Source organism: Schistocerca piceifrons, chromosome 4 (genome assembly GCF_021461385.2).
Source record: "Schistocerca piceifrons isolate TAMUIC-IGC-003096 chromosome 4, iqSchPice1.1, whole genome shotgun sequence".
In the NCBI taxonomy this organism is placed as follows: domain Eukaryota; kingdom Metazoa; phylum Arthropoda; class Insecta; order Orthoptera; family Acrididae; genus Schistocerca; species Schistocerca piceifrons.
In genome coordinates this window covers 125,188,988-125,210,783 of record NC_060141.1, presented here as the reverse complement: position 1 = coordinate 125,210,783, position 21,796 = coordinate 125,188,988, and the positions used below count along the sequence as shown (strand labels likewise).

Here is a 21,796-nt window from a genome sequence, read left to right as displayed (position 1 = left end):
GGAGGGTCTGAATCAGGGGCTCAGACGGTTCTGCGACAGTGTAGGCTGTAGATTCCTCGACTTGCGCCAAAAGGTGGTTGGGTTTTGGGTTCCGCTGAATAGGTCAGGGGTCCACTATATGCAGGAGGTAGCTACACGCGTAGCAGGGGCTGTGTGGCGTGGACTGGGCGGTTTTTTAGGTTAGAGGGTCTTGGGAAAACACAAGAAGGGCTTCAGTCACAAAGAGTGCGGGCTGAACACAGAAAAAACGTAGATACAGGAACCATTGGTATAACAGTAGTAAATTGTCATAGTTGTGTTGGGAAAGTACCAAAGCTCCAAGCGCTAATAGAAAGCACTGATGCTCAAATCATTATAGGCACTGAAAGCTGGCTAAAGCCGGATATAATCTGAGCTGAAATTTTTGTGAAGAACCTAATGGTGTTCCGAAAGGATAGGCTAAACATGGTTGGTGGTGGCGTGTTTATTGTTATCAGAAATAGTTTAACTTGTCGCGAAATTGAAGTAGATACTTCCTGTGAGTTAGTACGGGTAGAGGTCATTGTTGGCAACCGGAATAAAATAATAATTGGATCCTTTTACCGACCTCCCAATTCAGATGATACAATTGCTGAAAGGTTCAAAGAAAACTTGAGTCTGATTTCAAACACATGCCCGACTCATACGTTGATAGTTGGTGGTGACTAATTTACTCTCGATACGTTGGCAAAAATACATATTTAATTCCGGAGGTACGCATAAAATATCATACAAAATTGTGCTAAACGCATTCTCTGAAAATTATTTCGAGCAGTTAGTTCATGGGCCCACACGAATAGTAAACGGTTGTGAAAACACTCTTGACCTCTTAAAAGCAACAAATAATCCTGAGTTAATAACGAGCATCAAAACCGACTCAGGGATTAGTGAACACAGGGTTGTCGTAGTGAGATTAAATACTGTAATCCCCAAATCCTCGAAAAATAAGCGAAAAATATACCTATTCAAAAAAGCAGATAAAAATTCACTTGAAGCCTTCCTGAGAGACAATCTCCACTCATTCCAAATTTATAATATAAGTGTAGACTAGATGTGGCTTAAATTCAAAGAAATAGCATCGGCAGCAATTGAGAGATTTGTACCAAATAAAATAACAAACGATGGTGCTGATCCTTCTTGGTACACAAAACGGGTTAGAACAATGTTGAGAAACAACGAAACAAACATGCCTAATTTAAACAGATGCAAAATCCTCAACATTGTCAATCTTTTACAGAAGCTCGAAATTTAGCGTGGACCTCAATGCAAGATGCCTATAACAGTTTCCACAACAAAACTTTGTCTCGAAACCTGGCAGAAAACCCAAAGAGATTCTGGTCGTATGTGAAGTATGTTAGCGGCAAGAAACAATCAATGCCTTCTCTCCACAATAACAATGGAGATACTCTCGAAGACAGTGCTGCCAAAGCAGAGTTACTAAACAGAGCCTTCCGAAATGCCTTCACAACAGAAGAAGAAGTAAATATTCCAGAATTTGAATCGAGAACAGCTGCCAACATGAGTAACGTAGAAGTAAATATCCTTGGAAGAGTGAAGCAACTTAAATCACTTAATAAAAGCAAGTCTTCTGTGCCAGACTGTATACCAATTAGGTTCCTTTTGGAGTATGCTGATGTATTAGCTGCATACTTAATAATCATATACAACCGTTCGCTCGATGAAAAATCCGTACCCAAAGACTGGAAAGTTGCACAGGTCACACAACTATTCAAGAAAGGTAGTAGGAGTAATCCACTAAATTACAGGCCCATATCGTTAACGCTGATATGCAGCAGGATTTTAGAACATATATTGTGTTCGAACATTATGAATTACCTCGAAGAAAACGGGCTATTGACACACAGTCAACATGGGTTTAGAAAATGTCGTTCATGTGAAACACAACTATCTCTTTATTCACATGAAGTGTTGAGTGCTATTGACAAGGAATTTCAGATCGATTCCATATTTCTGGATTTCTGGAAGGCTTTTGACACTGTAACACAGAAGCGGCTCATAGTGAAATTGCATGCTTATGGAATATCGTCTCAGTTATGTGACTGGATTTGTGATTTCCTGTCAGAGAGTTCACAGTTCACAGTAACTGACGGAAAGTCATAGAATAAAACAGAAGTGATTTCTGGCGTTCCCCAAAGTAGTGTTATAGGCCCTTTGCTGTTCCTTATTTGTATAAACGATTTTGGAGACAATCTGAGCTGCCGTATTCGGTTGTTTGCTGATGACGCTGTCATTTATCGACTAATAAAGTTATCAGAAGACCAAAACAAACTGCAAAATGATTTAGAAAAGATATCTGAATGGTGCAAAAAGTGGCAGTTGACCCTAAATAACGACAAGTGTGAGGTCATCCACATGAGTGCTAAAAGGAACTCGTTAAATTTCGGTTACATGATAAATCAGTCTCATCTAAAAGCCGTAAATTCAACTAAATACCTAGGTATTACAATAACAAACTACTTAAATTGGAAGGAGCACACAGAAAATGTTGTGGGGAAGGCTAACCAAAGACTGAGTTTTATTGGTAGGACACTTAGAAAATGTAACATACCTACTAAGGAGACCGCCTACACTATGCTTGTCTGTCCTCTTTTAGAATACTGCTGTGCGGTGTGGGATCCTTACCAGACAGGGCTGACAGAGTACATCAAAAAAGTTCCAAGAAAGACAGCATGTTTTGTATTATCGCAAAATATGGGAGAGAGTGTCACAGAAATGATACAGGATCTGGGCTGGACATCATTAAAAGAAAGGCGTTTTCCGTTGCGACAGAATCTTCTCAGGAAATTCCAATCAGCAACTTTCTCCTCTGAATGTGAAAATATTTTGTTGACACCGACCTACATAAGGAGGAACTATCACCAAGATAAAATAAGGGAAATCAGAGCTCGTACGGAAAGATACAGGTGTTCGTTCTTTCCGCGCGCTATACGAGATTGGAATAATAGAAAATTGTGAAGGTGGTTTGATGAACCCTCTGCCAGGCACTTAAATGTGATTTGCAGAGTATCGATGTAGGTGTAGATGTAGACTGTTTCGTGCCACACAAAGAGACAGAAGCTATAAGAACATTTGCAGGGTGACCACATTCAAATGTATTGATGTACGTTCTCCAAGTGGTGTGTAATAAAGCTATAATTTCCATTTTGTGAATAAACATTTGTTCACCAAAAATGTCAAGGGACTTTTGAATCACCCTGTATTATGATTATGAGATTTACATGCAATAAAAAATAGTATGAATCCTGACAAGACAATCAGTTTAAAATGATTCCTGCTGGTAATCACTGTTTATCACTTACATACCAGGTTATGGAAAATGATTACCATTTCTAGACTTAAGTGTTTTGCTTTATTATCCCTTTGAAGGAGTGAAGAAAGTATGTGCGACTTTCTGAATTTTATTCATTAGTGTGATATCATGTCAATGTGACTATGAAGGCAGGGGAGCACAATGGAACAGCTGACCAGGAGATAAGAAGATGTGCATGCATATAGAAAGTTTACAGCTGCCCTTTTTTTGGGAGTTGGAGGGGGAGGGCGATAAGTGTTATAAACCTATATAAAGACATTAGAAAAGGAAAGAGCCCATTAGAGATGTAACACAAAGGAAATTGAATTGACCATGTGCTTTTCAAAGGAATCAGCCTTAAGTGATTTAGGGAAATCATGGGAAACTTAAATCTCGATGGCTGAATGGGTATTTTACTCCAACTCCTAAAAAATGTGGGTCCACTTGGTTACAGGGTAACAAAGCAGATAAGTAAAATTAAACCTAAGCATAAGCCAGAAATCTTGAGTGCACTCCTCTCAACTCACAATAAATATTTAAGTAAATCTTTACCGTTATAATTGCTGGTACTGCAACAGAAATGGTCACAATGCAGAACCAATCGTAAGATAGGGATCTGTAGATTCCAGTGTAACTTTGAAATGTTTCAAGAAATTTCAATTGAATTTGATGTGTGTGTGTGTGTGTGTGTGTGTGTGTGTGTGTGTGTGTATATGCTTTACTATCTCCAGACAAATATACTGTAGTGAAAATACACACTGTATGGGTTGAGGTGAGGGGTGGGTGGTGGGAACGAGTGACATGTAGAAATAAGTATAATGGCGAAATATCTAAATAAATTGCCAACATACTTACACATATGCCTTACAGTGTGTAGAAGGGGGTAGAACACTCTTCACACACTAAAGGACAGTGGTTGCTGTGTGAAAGGTGGAAACATTTAACAATAATTTTAAAAAATGAGCAATATCAGAAATGAATATCTAGTCTTTGGGGTCGCTACATTGATTTATAAGAATCCTGAAGACAGAACTTGGGCAAGGGATGTGACCAGAGTTTTCCAAGGCACATGTTTCACTGGATGAAATGGAATCAGTACCTCATCCACCGGGACCATTGGTTTGTTGGTGTCATGGGAAGAAATAGTTCAGTAAACTGTTTCTGAATTAAGTGAGCGCAGCACCATCTGCCTGTAAAGCATCTGGTAAGGTTAACTGCATATTTGGATAAGTCCTGCTTCCCTTTGGAGATGCATTGTCTGAAGATGCCATGACTACAGAGGAGGGACTTTTCATATGTAATGGGTGACAGCATCTCAAAGTTGACGAACTGTTGGTGGTCAGTGTGCCTGTTATGGACAAGGGTATTTATGTAGTAACTTAAGAGGTGGACACCAACATCCAAGAAGGTACCTGAGAAAAGCCAGATGAAAAGGATTGGGGATAGGCAGTGTCACTCTACAGGAGAGACCAAACACTGTAGACAAAGGTTTGAAGGTGTTTAAAGACTTCTCTAAGTGGCCTGTGAGCAGGTTGATTCAGGAGGTGCCACACATTTATTCATGGCAGTTTCAGGGATTTGTTTCTTGTAAAGGAGAAATAATGATGAATAAGAATTTGGCTGATCATGCAGATTAGAAAGGACATCATTGGGAAAGATTCCATTGCAGCAAAGCCACATCTGTAGGGTTTTTGGTGTAAAGGGGTATTACATCTACGACGACATAAACAGAGGAAAGGTGGTAACGAAAGTGATTAGTCTCTCACATCCATAACAGAAGATTGTGGATAGTTTGTGGAGGATGGCAGCGAAGAAGAGTGAAGGATCTTCTTGTGAGAACAGTGTTATGAGCCTTTACTAAGTGACCAGTTGGGAAATAAGCGAAGCAGAGTTTGTGCAATTTAGGGAGCAAGTTAAAGGTGGGTGTACAGAGTTCTTTCTAGTAGGATAACTAATTGTGTTAGGACTGTTTTTTAGGACATGAGTAGATGTCAGCTATTGGACTCGTTGGGAAGGGAACTCGGAAAGGAAGGTGAAGCAAGTTTTGCATGCGAGAATTATTTCAAAGACAAATCTGCATTGACAGTGGTCTTGTATACTGTCTATACATTCTATGAAAAAAAGAGGACCATGAAGGACTTACCCAAATTTGATGGAAATCGGACTCTCTATTCCAGAGAAAGAGCTTCACAAATTGAGCAACTAAATGACATGTTGGTCCACCTTTTGCCCTTATCCAAGCAGTTATTCAGCTTGGCACTGATTGAAAGAGAATTGTTTGATTTCCTCCTGAAGAGTATCGTGTCAAATTCTGCCCAATTAGTTTGTTAGATCATCAAAATCCTGAGCTGACTGGAGGGCGCTACACCATAATGCTCTAAATGTTTTCAATTTGGGAGAGATCAGGCAACCTTGCTGGCCAAGGAAGGGTTTGGCACGCAGGAAAACAAACAATAGAAACACTCGCCATATATGGGCAGGCATTATAATGCTGAATTGTAAGCCCAGAGTAGCTTTTCATGAAGGCCAACAAAATGAAGTACACAATATCATTGAGACACCACTGTGCACTGATCATTGTGGCTCAGTTCAAAGTGGGACTTGTCACTGAAGACAATTCTGCTCCAGTCAAGAAGATTCCAGAATGAAGACATGTCTGGTGACACCCCAGACAGCAGTGGTATACCAATCTCACTGTCACTCACCATACAGCCCAACAAAACAGGAGTAATGGAATGGGGTGCCGCTTCTTTTCATAGCAGGACCCCTTTGGTTGTCACTCGCAGCATCCTTACAGCACAGCGGTATGTCAACAATATTCTACTCACCATTTAGTTGCTCTTCATGGCAAGCCATCCCAGGGATTATATTTCAGCAAGATAATGTCTGCCCTGTACATCGCGAGAGTTTCTACTGCTTATCTTCGTGCTTGCCAAATCCTACCTTGGCCAGTAATGTCACCACATCTCCCCCCAATCGAGAACGTTTGGAGCATTATGGGTAGGGTATGATACACCAACTGGACAGAATTTGACAGGATATCCCTCAGGAGGATACCCAACAACTCTGTCAATCAATGCGAGGCCTAATAACTGTTTGGCATAACGAACAGAGGAGGACCAACACATTATTTACTTGCTCAATTTGTGTAGCTGTTACTCTGGAATAAATAATCCTTTTTTTTTATTTTAATCATTTGTTTGTATGTACATAAACATCAGCTCTACCGATTTTCATTCCATTCAGATAATTCCTTCGTGGTTTGTCTCTCTTCTTTTTTTTTGTTCCAAAGTGTATGATCCCATCATTAGTGACATATATTAGTGGACGGTAAAGAATGTTAACTGGAGAAACAAGAAGTCACATTTTTTCCAGGTAGTAAACTGAATAAAAATACTTAAAACTTATTTTCAAATCAGGTGTAAATGATAAAATATCTTTTGTTACAGATGTACTTACATTCAATGCTTCATCTGGCTTATTCAGGTAGTAAAACATTCTCATAACAACTGGTCCAAAGACAAAAGTTCCAAATCTTAGGTCCTTACTCTGATTGTTAAATCTGCAACCAAAATCCCAATTTTTACACATATTGAAAAGAAACTACAGATATCATATCTAAACAACTGACACATTCCTTGTGTTTCCCACCCAATGTTCTTAACAACACATTATTCAGTATATTGCTCACTGATAGAGAGAGAGAGAGAGAGAGAGAGAGAGAGAGAGAGAGAGAGAGAGAGAGAGAGAGAGAGAGAGAGGGTTCATTAATATGCCCTTGGAAGGTCCAACTCCTTGCTTAGTCCAACTACCCCAATCCCAGTGTCTGTTAGGACTTGTCAGTGAGTCATCACCTGCAATACGGGTCTGAATCAGTAGGCAGTTAACCACTCATAGGTGCAGTAGTTCGATCAGTTTTAGTATGAAATAATTTGCTTTGACCTTGATCAATAAATTTAATGTACAGTCATTTGTTTTATAAGTTAGTAACAATGTTGTTAGGCAACAATCAAATAACAGAAAATTCAAAAATCAAATAAAGGAAAATCCAGGTTGGAATGTAACAATATTATGAAAAGGAGAAATGCTACTCACCATTTAGTGGAGAGGCTGAATCGCAGATAGGCAAAATAAAAAGACTGTCACAATATAAGCTTTCGGCCATCGAAGCCTTTGTCGAAAATACACACACACACACACACACACACACGAGAGCGCGCATACGCAACTCATACAATGATTGCAGCCTCTGGCAGCTGAAGACAATGTTGATCTCAAACATTAAAGTATTTAAAACTAAATCATGGCATCAACTAAATCCAAGCATGTGATGATGTCTTTAGTGTAGAAACTGAAAGGGCTTGAAAGGTTAGGGAAAGAGAATCTCTTCAAAGCATTGCACTTGAGATAGGTGTTGGCATAACAGCAGCTTTTAACAAGTGGAGAAAAAAAACACTAAAACTCATGAAACAATATTATGTATTATGAAAAGGATAGTTGCTACTCACCATATAGGCCTTTGTCAAACACACACACACATACACACACACACACACACACACACACACACACACACACACAACTGTGTGTATATTTTGTCTATTTTTGAGAAAGGCCTTATTGGTTGAAAGTTATTGTGTGGCTGTCTTCTTCTTGTGCCTATCTGTGACTCAGCACCTTTGCTATATGGTGAATAGCAACTATTCTTTTCATAATATTGTTACATTCCATTGTGGACTTTTTATTTTTAACACTCATACAAGTCATACAATGATGATCGGTGATGCGATTGAACTGAAAATACACTAGACTTTGAAGAAGCCTATAAGTAAAATTATAGACAACGCTTTGTGGGTGTGGTTTGAACAGAAGATGAACTCCATTGTCTGGATCCAATCATAAAAGAAAAGGCACCAATTTTGTATGAAAAATTACACAAAAATTAAAAATTTACAGTGTGCGAAAACTAGCTAGACTGCTGGCAAAAATGATGTGGCATTCAAAATGTAATTATCTTGAGCGAGAAACTGTCGGATGACGAATCAGCTACCAATGAGTTTGTTCCAAAATCTGAAACCCCTGAGTAGGTGTATAACATTGATGAGCCTGGCTTGAACTACATAATGCTCCCTGCAAGAATTCTTGCTACACAGAATCCATCGGCACCACGTACACAACTTGCCAAAGACAGAATTACTATTGCTCTCTGTAGCACTGCTAATGGCAGTCAGGAGATGCCTTTGTTTGTGATGGCAGGAAAAGGCATTCAAAAACATTAATATCGCACGCAACCTGTATTTTATTGTAACCAAAAGTCAACATGGATGATACAGCGTCTTTAAGGAATGGTATTATGACCAATTAGTCCCTGCCATCACAAAATAACTACAAGGAAACAGACTCCCTAAACATGCCATATTCATACTCGACAATGCGATAACTCATCCATCTGAAGATGAACTTTAAAAGGTGAAATAAAAGCTTTATTCCGTCCTGTTAATATAACATGTATAATCCAACCCATGGACCATGGGATCAGTGAGTGGCTAAAGAAGTCATATCGTCAAAAATGCATTTGATCAATTTTAGAGGGGACACAAGGAGTTAGCACCTTGTTTCGAGCAATGAAATCAATAAATATAAAAGATGTGATCTGTACAGTTGCCAAAGTGTGAGAAGATTTGACAGCATCTATGCTTGAAAAATCTTGGCACAAACTATGGCCAAAAATTAAGGAATTTAAAGATGAAACATCAAAAGAAACAAGTGAAGAGAATCAAGATGAAACAGACCATGAAACAAGCGATGAAAGTCAAGACATAGTAGACACTCCTGGGATTTTGAGGCATTTTTACACTTTACAACTGGACGTTGGACCCAGTGTCATGAGTGAGTGGATCAGTATAGCTGACATTACTGCACAATGGTAGAAGAATTAACCAATGATCAAATTACTGACACTGAAGAACTGATGAGAATGAGAATGATGATGACACCAATGAAGACAATGAATCAATGGCTCAAGCATCACACATATATGGTAAAATTACATGTGATATAGCCTTTCAATACATCTAACAAAGCTCTATGTGTACCCGAAAGACATTTTGTGGATGGATAACTGCAGAACATCGTGGCAAAATTGAAGTTGTTGGTTCCTAAGAAAAACCTCATTACAGATTTTTTTGTCCTGCTTTAGATCAGAACATTTTTTACTGTGTGATCTCATGTTTTGAACAGTCAATTGCAAATCATCTGTGTGTCACTGCAGTACTACAATTCAGAACGCATTTTACAGTACAGACACTGATTTATACCACACTTTCATATAAGATATTTTAGTGTGTGTGTCATTCCATGTCAAATCATCCAGAAATTTTAGGAAATGACACCCATCGTCACGCAAATCCTTGAAATTTTGGGTAGTGGAAGTTTACCTAGATATATTCACATTTCCAAAATGTAAATGTTGCAGGTCAATTACTTTTTCACTTATGATTAAAAGAAGTTGTATAGATTCAGGAATTCCGGCTTTCATAGACGAGCTCCTTTATAATTTAAAAATGCAATAGTTCCTACAATTTTTGCAGTTGAAGCTTGAAGTTTTCTTTTTTAGTTAAAGTGGAAGGTTTATATTTTTATTATCATGCTTCTTGTAGTGAATATCCACCATCTACATTTCATAAAAAATCGTAAATAATTTCTTTTAAACCAAATCCATGCATGGACATTATAAATTTTTTAAGTTATTGCCGCCTCATAGATACCATTGAAAAATTTACAATTTTATTATAAATATTCCAATATGTTACACAAAAAGAATCAGTTTGTAGAAATAATGGGAAGTGTGAAAAACAAAGTTATTGTAAAAGAAATATCAAAGTTGTAATATATCTAAAAACAAAGATGATGTGACTTACCAAATGAAAGTGCTGGCAGGTCGACAGACACACAAACAAACACAAACATACACACAAAATTCAAGCTTTCGCAACAAACTGTTGCCTCATCAGGAAAGAGGGAAGGAGAGGGAAAGACGAAAGGATGTGGGTTTTAAGGGAGAGGGTAAGGAGTCATTCCAATCCTGGGAGCGGAAAGACTTACCTTAGGGGGAAAAAAGGACGGGTATACACTCGCGCACACACACACATATCCATCCACACATATACAGACACAAGCAGACGTATTTAAAGACAAAGAGTTTGGGCAGAGATGTCAGTCGAGGCAGAAGTGCAGAGGCAAAGATGTTGTTGAATAACAGGTGAGGTATGAGTGGCGGCAACTTGAAATTAGCGGAGATTGAGGCCTGGTGGATAACGGGAAGAGAGGATATATTGAAGAGAAAGTTCCCATCTCCGGAGTTCGGATAGGTTGGTGTTAGTGGGAAGTATCCAGATAACCCGGACGGTGTAACACTGTGCCAAGATGTGCTGGCCGTGCACCAAGGCATGTTTAGCCACAGGGTGATCCTCATTACCAACAAACACTGTCTGCCTGTGTCCATTCATGCGAATGGACAGTTTGTTGCTGGTCATTCCCACATAGAATGCGTCACAGTGTAGGCAGGTCAGTTGGTAGATCACAGCCTAGGTCTTCGTGGCAAACGAATCTGATCCAATCCGGAATCCCTGAAGCTTTACACCAACAACCTGACAACAGCTTTCGCACTTGTGACAGGATACTTTCCGGGACTGGATCAGATTCTGAATGTGGCTCTCCAGCAGGGATACGACTTTCTCAAATCCTGCCCTGAAATTAGATCCATCCTTCATGAAACCCTCCCCACTCCAACAAGAGTGTCTTTCCGCCGTCCACCTAACCTTCGTAACCTCTTAGTTCATCCCTATGAAATCCCCAAACCACCTTCCCTACCCTCTGGCTCCTACCCTTATAACCGCCCCCGGTGTAAAACCTGTCCCATGCACCCACCCACCACCACCTACTCCAGTCCTGTAACCCGGAAGGTGTACACGATCAAAGGCAGAGCCCCCTGTGAAAGCACCCACGTGATATCACCCTGTGGCTAAACATGCCTTGGTGCACGGCCAGCACATCTTGGCACAGTGTTACACCGTCCGGGTTATCTGGATACTTCCCACTAACACCAACCTATCCGAACTCCGGAGATGGGAACTTGCTCTTCAATATATCCTCTCTTCCCGTTATCCACCAGGCCTCAATCTCCGCTAATTTCAAGTTGCCGCCACTCATACCTCACCTGTCATTCAACAACATCTTTGCCTCTGCACTTCTGCCTCGACTGACATCTCTGCCCAAACTCTTTGTCTTTAAATATGTCTGCTTGTGTCTGTATATATGTGGATGGATGTGTGTGTGTGTGCGAGCATATACCCGTCCTTTTTTCCCCCTAAGGTAAGTCTTTCTGCTCCCAGAATTGGAATGACTCCTTACCCTCTCCCTTAAAACCCACATCCTTTCGTCTTTCCCTCTCCTTCCCTCTTTCCTGATGAGGCAACAGTTTGTTGCGAAAGCTTGAATTTTGTGTGTATGTTTGTGTTTGTTTGTATGTCTGTCGACCTGCCAGCACTTTCATTTGGTAAGTCACATCATCTTTGTTTTTTTTATATATAAAAAAAAATTCCATTCCCGGCAATCAGTTGCAACAATTATGAAAATAATAAGTTGCTGAAAGTCGTTTGTCATGGAAAAACTGGCGACTTCGAACATCATTATGTTTTCCACAAACAAAGTTGTATTTCACAAATGTTATTAATTGACTTCATAATGTTTACCACGTATAGTTAACATCTACATCTACATTTATACTCCGCAAGCCACCCAACGGTGTGTGGCGGAGGGCACTTTACATGCCACGGTCATTACCTCCCTTTCCTGTTCCAGTCGCGTATGGTTCGCGGGAAGAACGACTGTCTGAAAGCCTCCGTGCGGGCTCTAATCCCTCTAATTTTACATTCGTGATCTCCTCGGGAGGTATAAGTGGGGGGAGGCAATATATTCGATACCTCATCCAGAAACGCACCCTCTCGAAACCTGGCGAGCAAGCTACACCGCGATGCAGAGCGCCTCTCTTGCAGAGTCTGCCACTTGAGTTTATTAAACATCTCCGTAAAGCTATCACGGTTACCAAATAACCCTGTGACGAAACGCGCCGCTCTTCTTTGGATCTTCTCTATCTCCTCCGTCAGACCGATCTGGTACGGATCCCACACTGATGAGCAATACTCTAGTATAGGTCGAACGAGTGTTTTGTAAGCTACCTCCTTTGTTGATGGACTACATTTTCTAAGCACTCTCCCAATGAATCTCAACCTGGTACCCGCCTTACCAACAATTAATTTTATATGATCATTCCACTTCAAATCGTTCCGCACGCATACTCCCAGATATTTTACAGAAGTAACTGCTACCAGTGTTTGTTCCGCTATCATATAATCATACAACAAAGGATCCTTCTTTCTATGTATTCGCAATACATTACATTTGTCTATGTTAAGGGTCAGTTGCCACTCCCTGCACCAAGTGCCTATCCGCTGCAGATCTTCCTGCATTTCGCTACAATTTTCTAATGCTGCAACTTCTCTGTATACTACAGCATCATCCGCGAAAAGCCGCATGGAACTTCCGACACTATCTACTAGGTCATTTATATATATTGTGAAAGCAATGGTCCCATAACACTCCCCTGTGCCACGCCAGAGGTTACTTTAACGTCTGTAGACGTCTCTCCATTGATAACAACATGCTGTGTTCTGTTTGCTAAAAACTCTTCAATCCAGCCACACAGCTGGTCTGATATTCCGTAGGCTCTTACTTTGTTTATCAGGCGACAGTGCGGAACTGTATCGAACGCCTTCCGGAAGTCAAGAAAAATAGCATCTACCTGGGAGCCTGTATCTAATATTTTCTGGGTCTCATGAACAAATAAAGTGAGTTGGGTCTCACACGATCGCTGTTTCCGGAATCCATGTTGATTCCTACATAGTAGATTCTGGGTTTCCAAAAACTACATGATACTCGAGCAAAAAACATGTTCTAAAATTCTACAACAGATCGACGTCAGAGATATAGGTCTATAGTTTTGCGCATCTGCTCGACGACCCTTCTTGAAGACTGGGACTATCTGTGCTCTTTTCCAATCATTTGGAACCCTCCGTTCCTCTAGAGACTTGCGGTACACGGCTGTTAGAAGGGGGGCAAGTTCTTTCGCGTACTCTGTGTAGAATCGAATTGGTATCCCGTCAGGTCCAGTGGACTTTCCTCTATTGAGTGATTTCAGTTGCTTTTCTATTCCTTGGACACTTATTTCGATGTCAGCCATTTTTTCGTTTGTGCGAGGATTTAGAGAAGGAACTGCAGTGAGGTCTTCCTCTGTGAAACAGCTTTGGAAAAAGGTGTTTAGTATTTCAGCTTTACGCGTGTCATCCTCTGTTTCAATGCCATCATCATCCCGAAGTGTCTGGATATGCTGTTTCGAGCCACTTACTGATTTAACGTAAGACCAGAACTTCCTAGGATTTTCTGTCAAGTCGGTACATAGAATTTTACTTTCGAATTCACTGAACGCTTCACGCATAGCCCTCCTTACGCAAACCTTGACATCGTTTAGCTTCTGTTTGTCTGAAGATGTAGAAACAATATTCCGAAATGAATACGTATAGTGTAAGTCAAACGTTCGAATTAGAATAGAGACCCCACGAACACAAATTTGCTGTGGCAGGTATGAAATATAAACTCCGTTACTTGCTTGTTACACTTGAAGAACAGATGTTGAATGGGCCGAAACGAGCTGCCACGTAACAGCGTAGTTGCCTGCTAACTTCGAAAGAAGGTAGATGCAGTCCCTAGCGCAACTTATAACATCGTCGAAAATCAGTGCGTACGTGAGAGCTTTGGTACATCCTGTTAAACAAAAATGGAGGCGGTACAATTGGAGAGCGATCCAGGCCCTTCGCATGAAAGCGATGTGATCGGAGAAGATTCTATACACAGTGAAGTGGCGAAAAAACAATTGAAAGGTGCGTTGGTGTATTTTGAAAGCGTTCTCCGTAACAGTAATCGCATTGCAGCAGAACCGTCATCAGCAATCAACGAAGAAGCCATGGTAATTGGGGAAGAAATGTTCCAGAATACGCTGCAAATGCTCGCCGAAAAAACCCTCGTTCATGATGAGGAACTGATAGACATTAATGAAATCGATGATAATAATGCCTACGAAGACGTTGAAACGAGTCCCATTGCCAACGAATCATCAGACGAATATGAGCCGGACGAGAAGAAAAAAAAAAAAGGGTACGACTATATTTCTCTGGATTACAAAATTAGGGCTGTCAATCTGGCCAAAAAACATCCAGGGTGAGCCTCAAAACTCTAAAAAAAAAAAAACGTGGCGGTAGCAAATTTGATAAATATTGTACCATCGATTCATGGGTGCATGATCGCTTCGTAGAAGCTCGACAAAACTTCCAGCAAGTTACTACCAGAAACCTGCAGCAGTGTGGCTTGGGCGCTGCAAGTCAGTTCCCAGATTTCAACTTCAAAGCTTCAAAAACATAGGTCACAGAATTTAAAAAGCAGCATGGTATTCGGCAACGAAAATCACAAAATTTGTTTCCCAGAAAGAGATGGCTACCCAAGACGAAATTTTGGCCGTAGCAGACACATTTCGGATCCAGACGCGAACATTGATAACTAACGTCGACAAAGATTTCATAATTAATACTGATCAAACAGGTACGTAAAGAGCTGTTCACAAATGTCATATGACATGATGATAGAATATGATAATCTGATATATGATAGACAACACCGATTTCATATATTTCTTATATAAACAATATTTGTTTGTCAGGTTACCAGTACCAGTCCACGTTCAACAGAACTCTCGCCGAAAAAGGATCAAAGGCTGTCCTGGTAACCCGACATGACATGAACAGGGTGACGCATTCGTATACGGCACAATATTCAATCACGATGTCTGGACGAGTCTTGCCTCTTGTTTTCGTATGCCTCCAAGAGTCCACAGGTACGTTTGGACCCAGAGTACAGAAGACAGTCAACGAGTGCACCAAGAAGTATACCAATGTTAGTATTACATCCTCCAAATCCAGTAAACTAACAACGAGTTTTATCATGGACTTCTTGCTTAATGCTTTGCAACCATACGTACAAAAGAAAGAATTTCTCCTTCTGATCGACTCTTGGGGTGGGCAAACAGACCCGACGTTATACGATGAGATGTTCCAGGACGATAAGAAGTTACCTACCGGCAGGTAAAAAATTTGATCAAGCACCTTAAAAATTGTGCTTTTTTAATCGAGCGAAACCATGACATCAACTCCAGAGACGATTGTATAAAAATCCAATCCATTGTCCACCACCAATTGTCTTCTCCGATTTTTGCCGATATGATACGATACGCGTGCTATGCATCAAACCTGACGAACGATAGAACAATTTTTCAGAATGTCAATCAGGTGTGTTTCCCAACAGATAATTTAAAAAACAATTGTTCTTGTAAAAACGCATCGTTTATCAGAAGGGCTCGATGTCGTGCTGTTTCCTGCTTTCCATGTTTCTATGATAACTATCACTCTGGTCCGTGCGATACTCCAGCTACTTCTGGTCAGTAATTGTTAATTATGTGCGAGTGTATACCGAACTTTTCAATAAATTGTATCCACTTGAATATTATTTGTGATATTGTGTTTTACTTCAAGTATTATTTTTTCACGACAAATGACTTTCAACAACTTATTATATGCATACATATGTGTGTGTGTATACATTTCAATTACAAAAAACAAATAATAAAAATAAAAAGTTGCATGGCGCGAGATTCGATCCGGCGACCTTCAGATTACGAACCCAAGCGCTTACCACTGCGCCACGATGCTGTAGAAAATTGTTAATCGTAGAGAGTATTTCACCACAACGGTTTCTTTTACGTGTCGATTTTCTCGACAACGGCTGAGAAGTGCATCTTGGTGCTTTGCCACATTACACCTCTGGCGATGAGCTTTTATTATGCGCAGTATGAATCAAATCTGAATTTCACAACTGGCGGCCTCCCCTTGTGATCCAGAGTCAATTATTGGTTAAAAATTCAATTGTTGCAGTTTTCAACTATTCATTCCAAAACAAAAGTAACTCCCCTAATGTCACAATAATAATGTGAAATACTTTTGTAATGATTTATTTAATTACTTTCTAGGTTACACCAATCATCTTTTGAATTATTTACAATAAATATTGGTTTTAAGACTGAAGTAGTATGGGAAGTACAAGTAGGCAGTGTTTTCTTGTATGGTATCGGCAAGATACATGTGATAATGCCCTGACTTGTGTGAATGAAGTGACAAGTGAAGAAGAAGAACTTTTATTACGGCAAAGTAACAGTCATTCCTACTGTGATTTAAGTGTTTCATGTGCGTGTGTGTGTGTACACACAAAGAAAGATTCTCTTTAAATAAGATTCTCTTTACATAAAAAAAATTGCTGTGATCCCTTCAAGTACCATAAACAATCTGTTTCATCTGAACTGCGTGAAATTAGTTTAGAAAAGACAAAGACCTTCAAAATGAGAGGCTTTGGCATTATTCCTGGGGAGAAAATGTGCCCCCCAACCTGTATCAAACTTATTAATGAAAAGCAAGCAAGTTACGACTCATCACCAGACTATATAAATGACAGTAATGTGAAGGTGCAGACACCTGAAAAATCTGTGCTCAATACTAGCTTAACTAGCTTAGGAGGATCTCCTGCAAAGCTGCATTTAATTGCTCGGCATAGTCGGTATGCAGCAGCCAAACAAAAATTGGAGTCAGCAGCTGGGGCTTTGAAAACTAAAATTTCACATACATATTAAGTTGAGCTGGCTGCTGATGCAAGCACTATCCCTGACAGTGATTCAACAGAACTGGAAGAAAAGGCAAAGCACCACAATGAACCCATGGACAAAATCAAACAGAAAATTGAACATGCAAATAATTGTGAAAAAATTCAGTTACTTACTCTTGTGCCACCAACTTGGTCTCGACGGAAAGTCAGTTCCAAATTTCAGGCTTCTGAATATTTGGTACGACAAGCAAGAGTTCTTTTAATGGAGAGGGGGATTTTATCGTTGGCTGAGCAAAAAAAGAGGAAAGACATTGCCACATGATACAGTGCAAAAAGTAAAGCGTTTTTATTTGGATGATGAAAACACAAGAATAATGCCCGGGAAAAAAGAGAAAGTGAGCACCAGCATAAATACCTACGAACAAAAGCATCTTGTTTCAAGTAATTTAACTGAACTGTATTCTCTCTATAAAAAAAAGTATCCTTCTCTTCGACCAAAACAGTGTATAGTTGCAGGATCATCAGGAACATATACCGTATGTGTGTGCATTTACCACCAAAACTTTAAGTTGCTTCTAAATTCCTTTTCTATTAAAGAAACATACCAAAATCTAATTAAAATAACAACATATGATATAAATAACTGAGCCTGTATGCTTCTTCTGTGTGAAAAATGCCCCACCACCTCATTGCTTCAAACCCACTTAGAAAATGAAATAGAAGACTACGATCCTGATGAGATAGTTCAGTACAGCTAATGGGTATCAACTGACGGAATGACTAAGTGTTCGAATCACTTCTCTATCAGAAATTCTGTGACACACTAATTAAGAAAATTGAAAAACTTACTCCACACTCTTATTTCTCAATCACAATCTGATGATCTAAAAATGAAGAAGGAAACACTCGATGGAGGATCAGTGTTAATTTTAATGGATTTCAGTGAAAATCTCAATTTTGTTGTTCAAGATGAAGTACAGGGGTACCATTGGAACAATGGCAGCTGCACTCTTCACACTGTTTATATATATATTACAACAAACAGTCGCATACATAAAGTATTTGTATTGTTTCTGATGATCTAGAACATGATATTGCCTTGGTGTACCAGACTCAGAAGACTGTACTGAGTTTTTTTAAGTGTGAATTTCCAGAAATTCATCTTGCGTATGTTGAATATTTCACTGACAGTTGTGCTGCACAATATAAAAATTGTAAGAATTTCAGAAATATCTGCTACCATGAACATGACTTCCAACATAAAGTGCAGCTGGTCCTTTTTTGCACCAGCCATGACAAATCTCCCTGAGATGGTATTGGTGGCACTGTTAAAAGACTTGTCACAAAAACAAGTTTGCAAAGAGTTTATAAAGATCACATACTTATAGCTCCACAGGTATTTGAATTCTGTCGTGAGAACCTGCAAGGCATTTAAGTTCTCTCTGTTTCAAAAGATGAAACGGTATAAGTCAGACAATCTTTCTCAGCACTTCACAAGTGCAAAAACTATTCCTGGAACATGTACCAAAACCACCAACCAAGATTAGAGCAAAAGGGCTGAGCTTCGATACATATTTTAGTATTGTGCATGATTTCTCAGATGCACTTATGCCACTAATACCAGAATGCACTGTGGAGCCCACCTGCTATGTTGCATGACTCTTCTTGGTATGTGGGAATTGTTGCGATGGTAAATTGTGAAGAAGCAGATGTTAAAGCAGATGTTACAGTAAGGTGCAAGCACCCTCATGGACCATCCCTGTCCTCCTATTGGCCTGATAATGATGCTTGTGATATTTCTTTCTCTCATATTCTGTGTGAAGTTGATATAATCACAGCAACAGGCCGTAGTTATTCTCTGATCAGAGTCCACAAGGCTGCTGGAAGAAAAGTGGTTCTCATACAAAAAAATATTATCTAAGCATTAAAGTGTTTCGTCACGTGTAGTTCCGAATCAATTTGAATGCAGCACCAGCACTTTGTGCAGTGTTGGCAATATTGGCTTTTGACAAAATGCTTGAATATTATAAACAAAATGCTATGTAAAGAAGAAAGTGTTTTTATATATATATATAGCCATTCATTTCTCAAAACTGTTTTTTTTTTTGTGTGATGAAACTTTATTATTTATAGATTTGGGGGTGGGGGTGCAATTGTCCAAAATATTTTTTTCTAATTTAACAATAAAATTAAATTACAGAAATTTAATTGGGTAATTCTAACATGTTTTGAGAAACTACATCTGAAAGGATATTCAGGGCAAAAAACTGTCAGAATACCATTTTTTTTTTAAAACAACTGCAGCCAATTTTCAAATTTTTACAGTTTGCTTTGAAGTAACGCATTGCATTAAACTTTCCAAAATCTCAGTCCACAACTAGATAATGGGTATCATGGCCTGGATGACTTGACATGGAATGACCCACATGTGACATTTTCATTTTGTTACTGTTTTAACAAGTGAACAGAAGGTATAAACCTACTCTGCTAACTGTAGAAACTACATGTCCAATATTTTTGTTTACTATAAATATGGTAACTACCAAGATGGTCCACCAAGGGTATCACGCCCAAAAATTTGTCGGCATCAGTACACTATCAAAATGCAGATGGTAGAAAATTGAAATGAAATTAATGATTAATCAAAATTATCATTTTCAATAAAGAAAACTACTTCAGCCTCAATGTCACTCTCACTTTCAATGAATGTGGTGGGGAATTTGTAGCTGATGATCCCCCTGCCACATCCACATTTACTACTGACTGCTGCCTCCTACATATACTCATTTCTTCCACGTACAAAGAATCATGATTTCTTTCTCCCTTCCCTCCCCACAACCCTTCTGTATGCGTTTCAGCGCACGTAATTTGCTGACAAGAAATTTTTTCAACGTCAGATAATGAATCCTGTTGCATCGTTATTGTTGTTGGTGTGATATTGAGAAATGATAGACTAATGTTTTAATCTGCGTCACTGCTGTCGGTGTGATATTTATTTTAGGGAGTAAAGCTTCCATTTAAAACATTGTGATAACAAAGGCTCCAAACATTCCCAAGGTACTTCTTTGCCTCACAGGGAGTGACAAATCTGTGAATTTTGCTTCTTGTCTACTCTATTTCATAAAGGAACAAACAAATTCTTAGAAACCTGTGATGTTGCATATATATGTAAAGCTCTACTCGTTAGCTTCTCAGTGATGTAAGTTTCTCTGCTGCATATGGATTTGAATCAGAATTATAGTCATATATGTTGATACACATGCATGTAAGTTTCATACAATTTCAAAATTTTGCAGACATGTAACTTTCTTCACAATTGTCATACACCTCTGATCCATCTTTTACCCAAAACAAATTCCTTGTTTCTGTGGTGTGTTTAACAAACTTCTACACGACAACTGCAGTCATGGATGGAATTATATTCTGTTGCCTCCTGGAGCTTCTCTATTGCAATGCAACCTCTCATGTTCCTTATGCCATTCTCATTTTTTATGTTTTATTTTTTATTTATTTACTTTTTTTTCTTTCTTTCTACCAGGGCGTCTTCCAGAAACTCCGTGGCACAACGTGGAGATCATTAGCTCCTAGCTCCAACACTAAGGACATCTGCTTTTGGACTGGTAAGCCCTGTTGCAAAATGTTGCACTGCAGTCTGGATGAACAGCTCATACACCAGACTCATAAATACACAGCTCAACCACACTATGCGTATCATCACAGGGACAATCCAAAATACCCCAACTTCCTGGCTGCCTATTCTCAGCCATATTAAAGTGTGAGTTTACAAAAATAGCTGATGATCCTTACCTCTCTATACATGAGGACATTCCTGTCCTTGATAAAAACAGACTTCGCACCCGTCACCCACCTCTACAAAGAGCAAAATCTCTGGCGGACAACAGAGCAACAACAGACTATTGGACAGAAATATTGGCAGAACGCTACCCCAGAACAGTTGAAGATGCCATGCATCGCGAATAAACCTCCGGGGTTTGAAGAGCATCACAATATCTGGCCTGCTTTCAATAGAATAAGGACAAATAGTGGAAGATGTGCTGACTCAATGCACAAACGGTGATTAACAACATCGCCCAGCTGTGACCGCGGTGCAGAATGACAAACTGTTCAGCACATCATATGTACATGCCCAAATTGATCCTTTCCTGGTGATCCGGAGGAGTTCCTGTTAGCAACCAAGGCATCAATTGTGTATAGTCAGCAGTTGGAGGTAATCCTGTAACCTGTAATTTGTAAGTATTGTAAATTTAATCAACTTATAATCATAATCCAGGTTCGCAGGAGAGCTTCTGTAAAGTTTGGAAGGTAGGAGACGAGGTACTGGCAGAAGTAAAGCTGTGAGTACCGGACGTGAGTCGTGCTTCGGTAGCTCAGTTGGTAGAGCACTTGCCCGCGAAAGGCAAAGGTCCCGAGTTCGAGTCTCGGTCGGGCACACAGTTTTAATCTGCCAGGAAGTTTTATAATCATAATGTTCCTTTCTATGTGCTAACTGACTGTATATGTGTTGTAAGGAAAAAAAATGTTTCCTTGTGCGATGTGATGCTCGCCATATGATAAATAAATAAATGGAGGTCACCAGAGAACTGTGTGCACATTAATGTTTACAATTCATCTAAGTGGTATGTCTTTCCA

The 21,796-nt window shown here is 39.5% G+C and overlaps 1 protein-coding gene across 2 annotated transcripts in view; it reads right to left on the bottom strand.

The window, feature by feature from the left end:
• LOC124796243 (pentatricopeptide repeat-containing protein 2, mitochondrial-like) overlaps positions 1 to 21,796 on the bottom strand; it is a 73,348-nt gene that overhangs the window by 39,513 nt on the left and 12,039 nt on the right. For both annotated transcript variants that reach the window (XM_047260335.1, XM_047260336.1), the window contains exon 3: positions 6,788 to 6,890. In XM_047260335.1, coding sequence (XP_047116291.1) covers positions 6,788 to 6,890 — 103 coding nt within the window. The remainder of the gene's footprint in view (positions 1 to 6,787; positions 6,891 to 21,796) is intronic.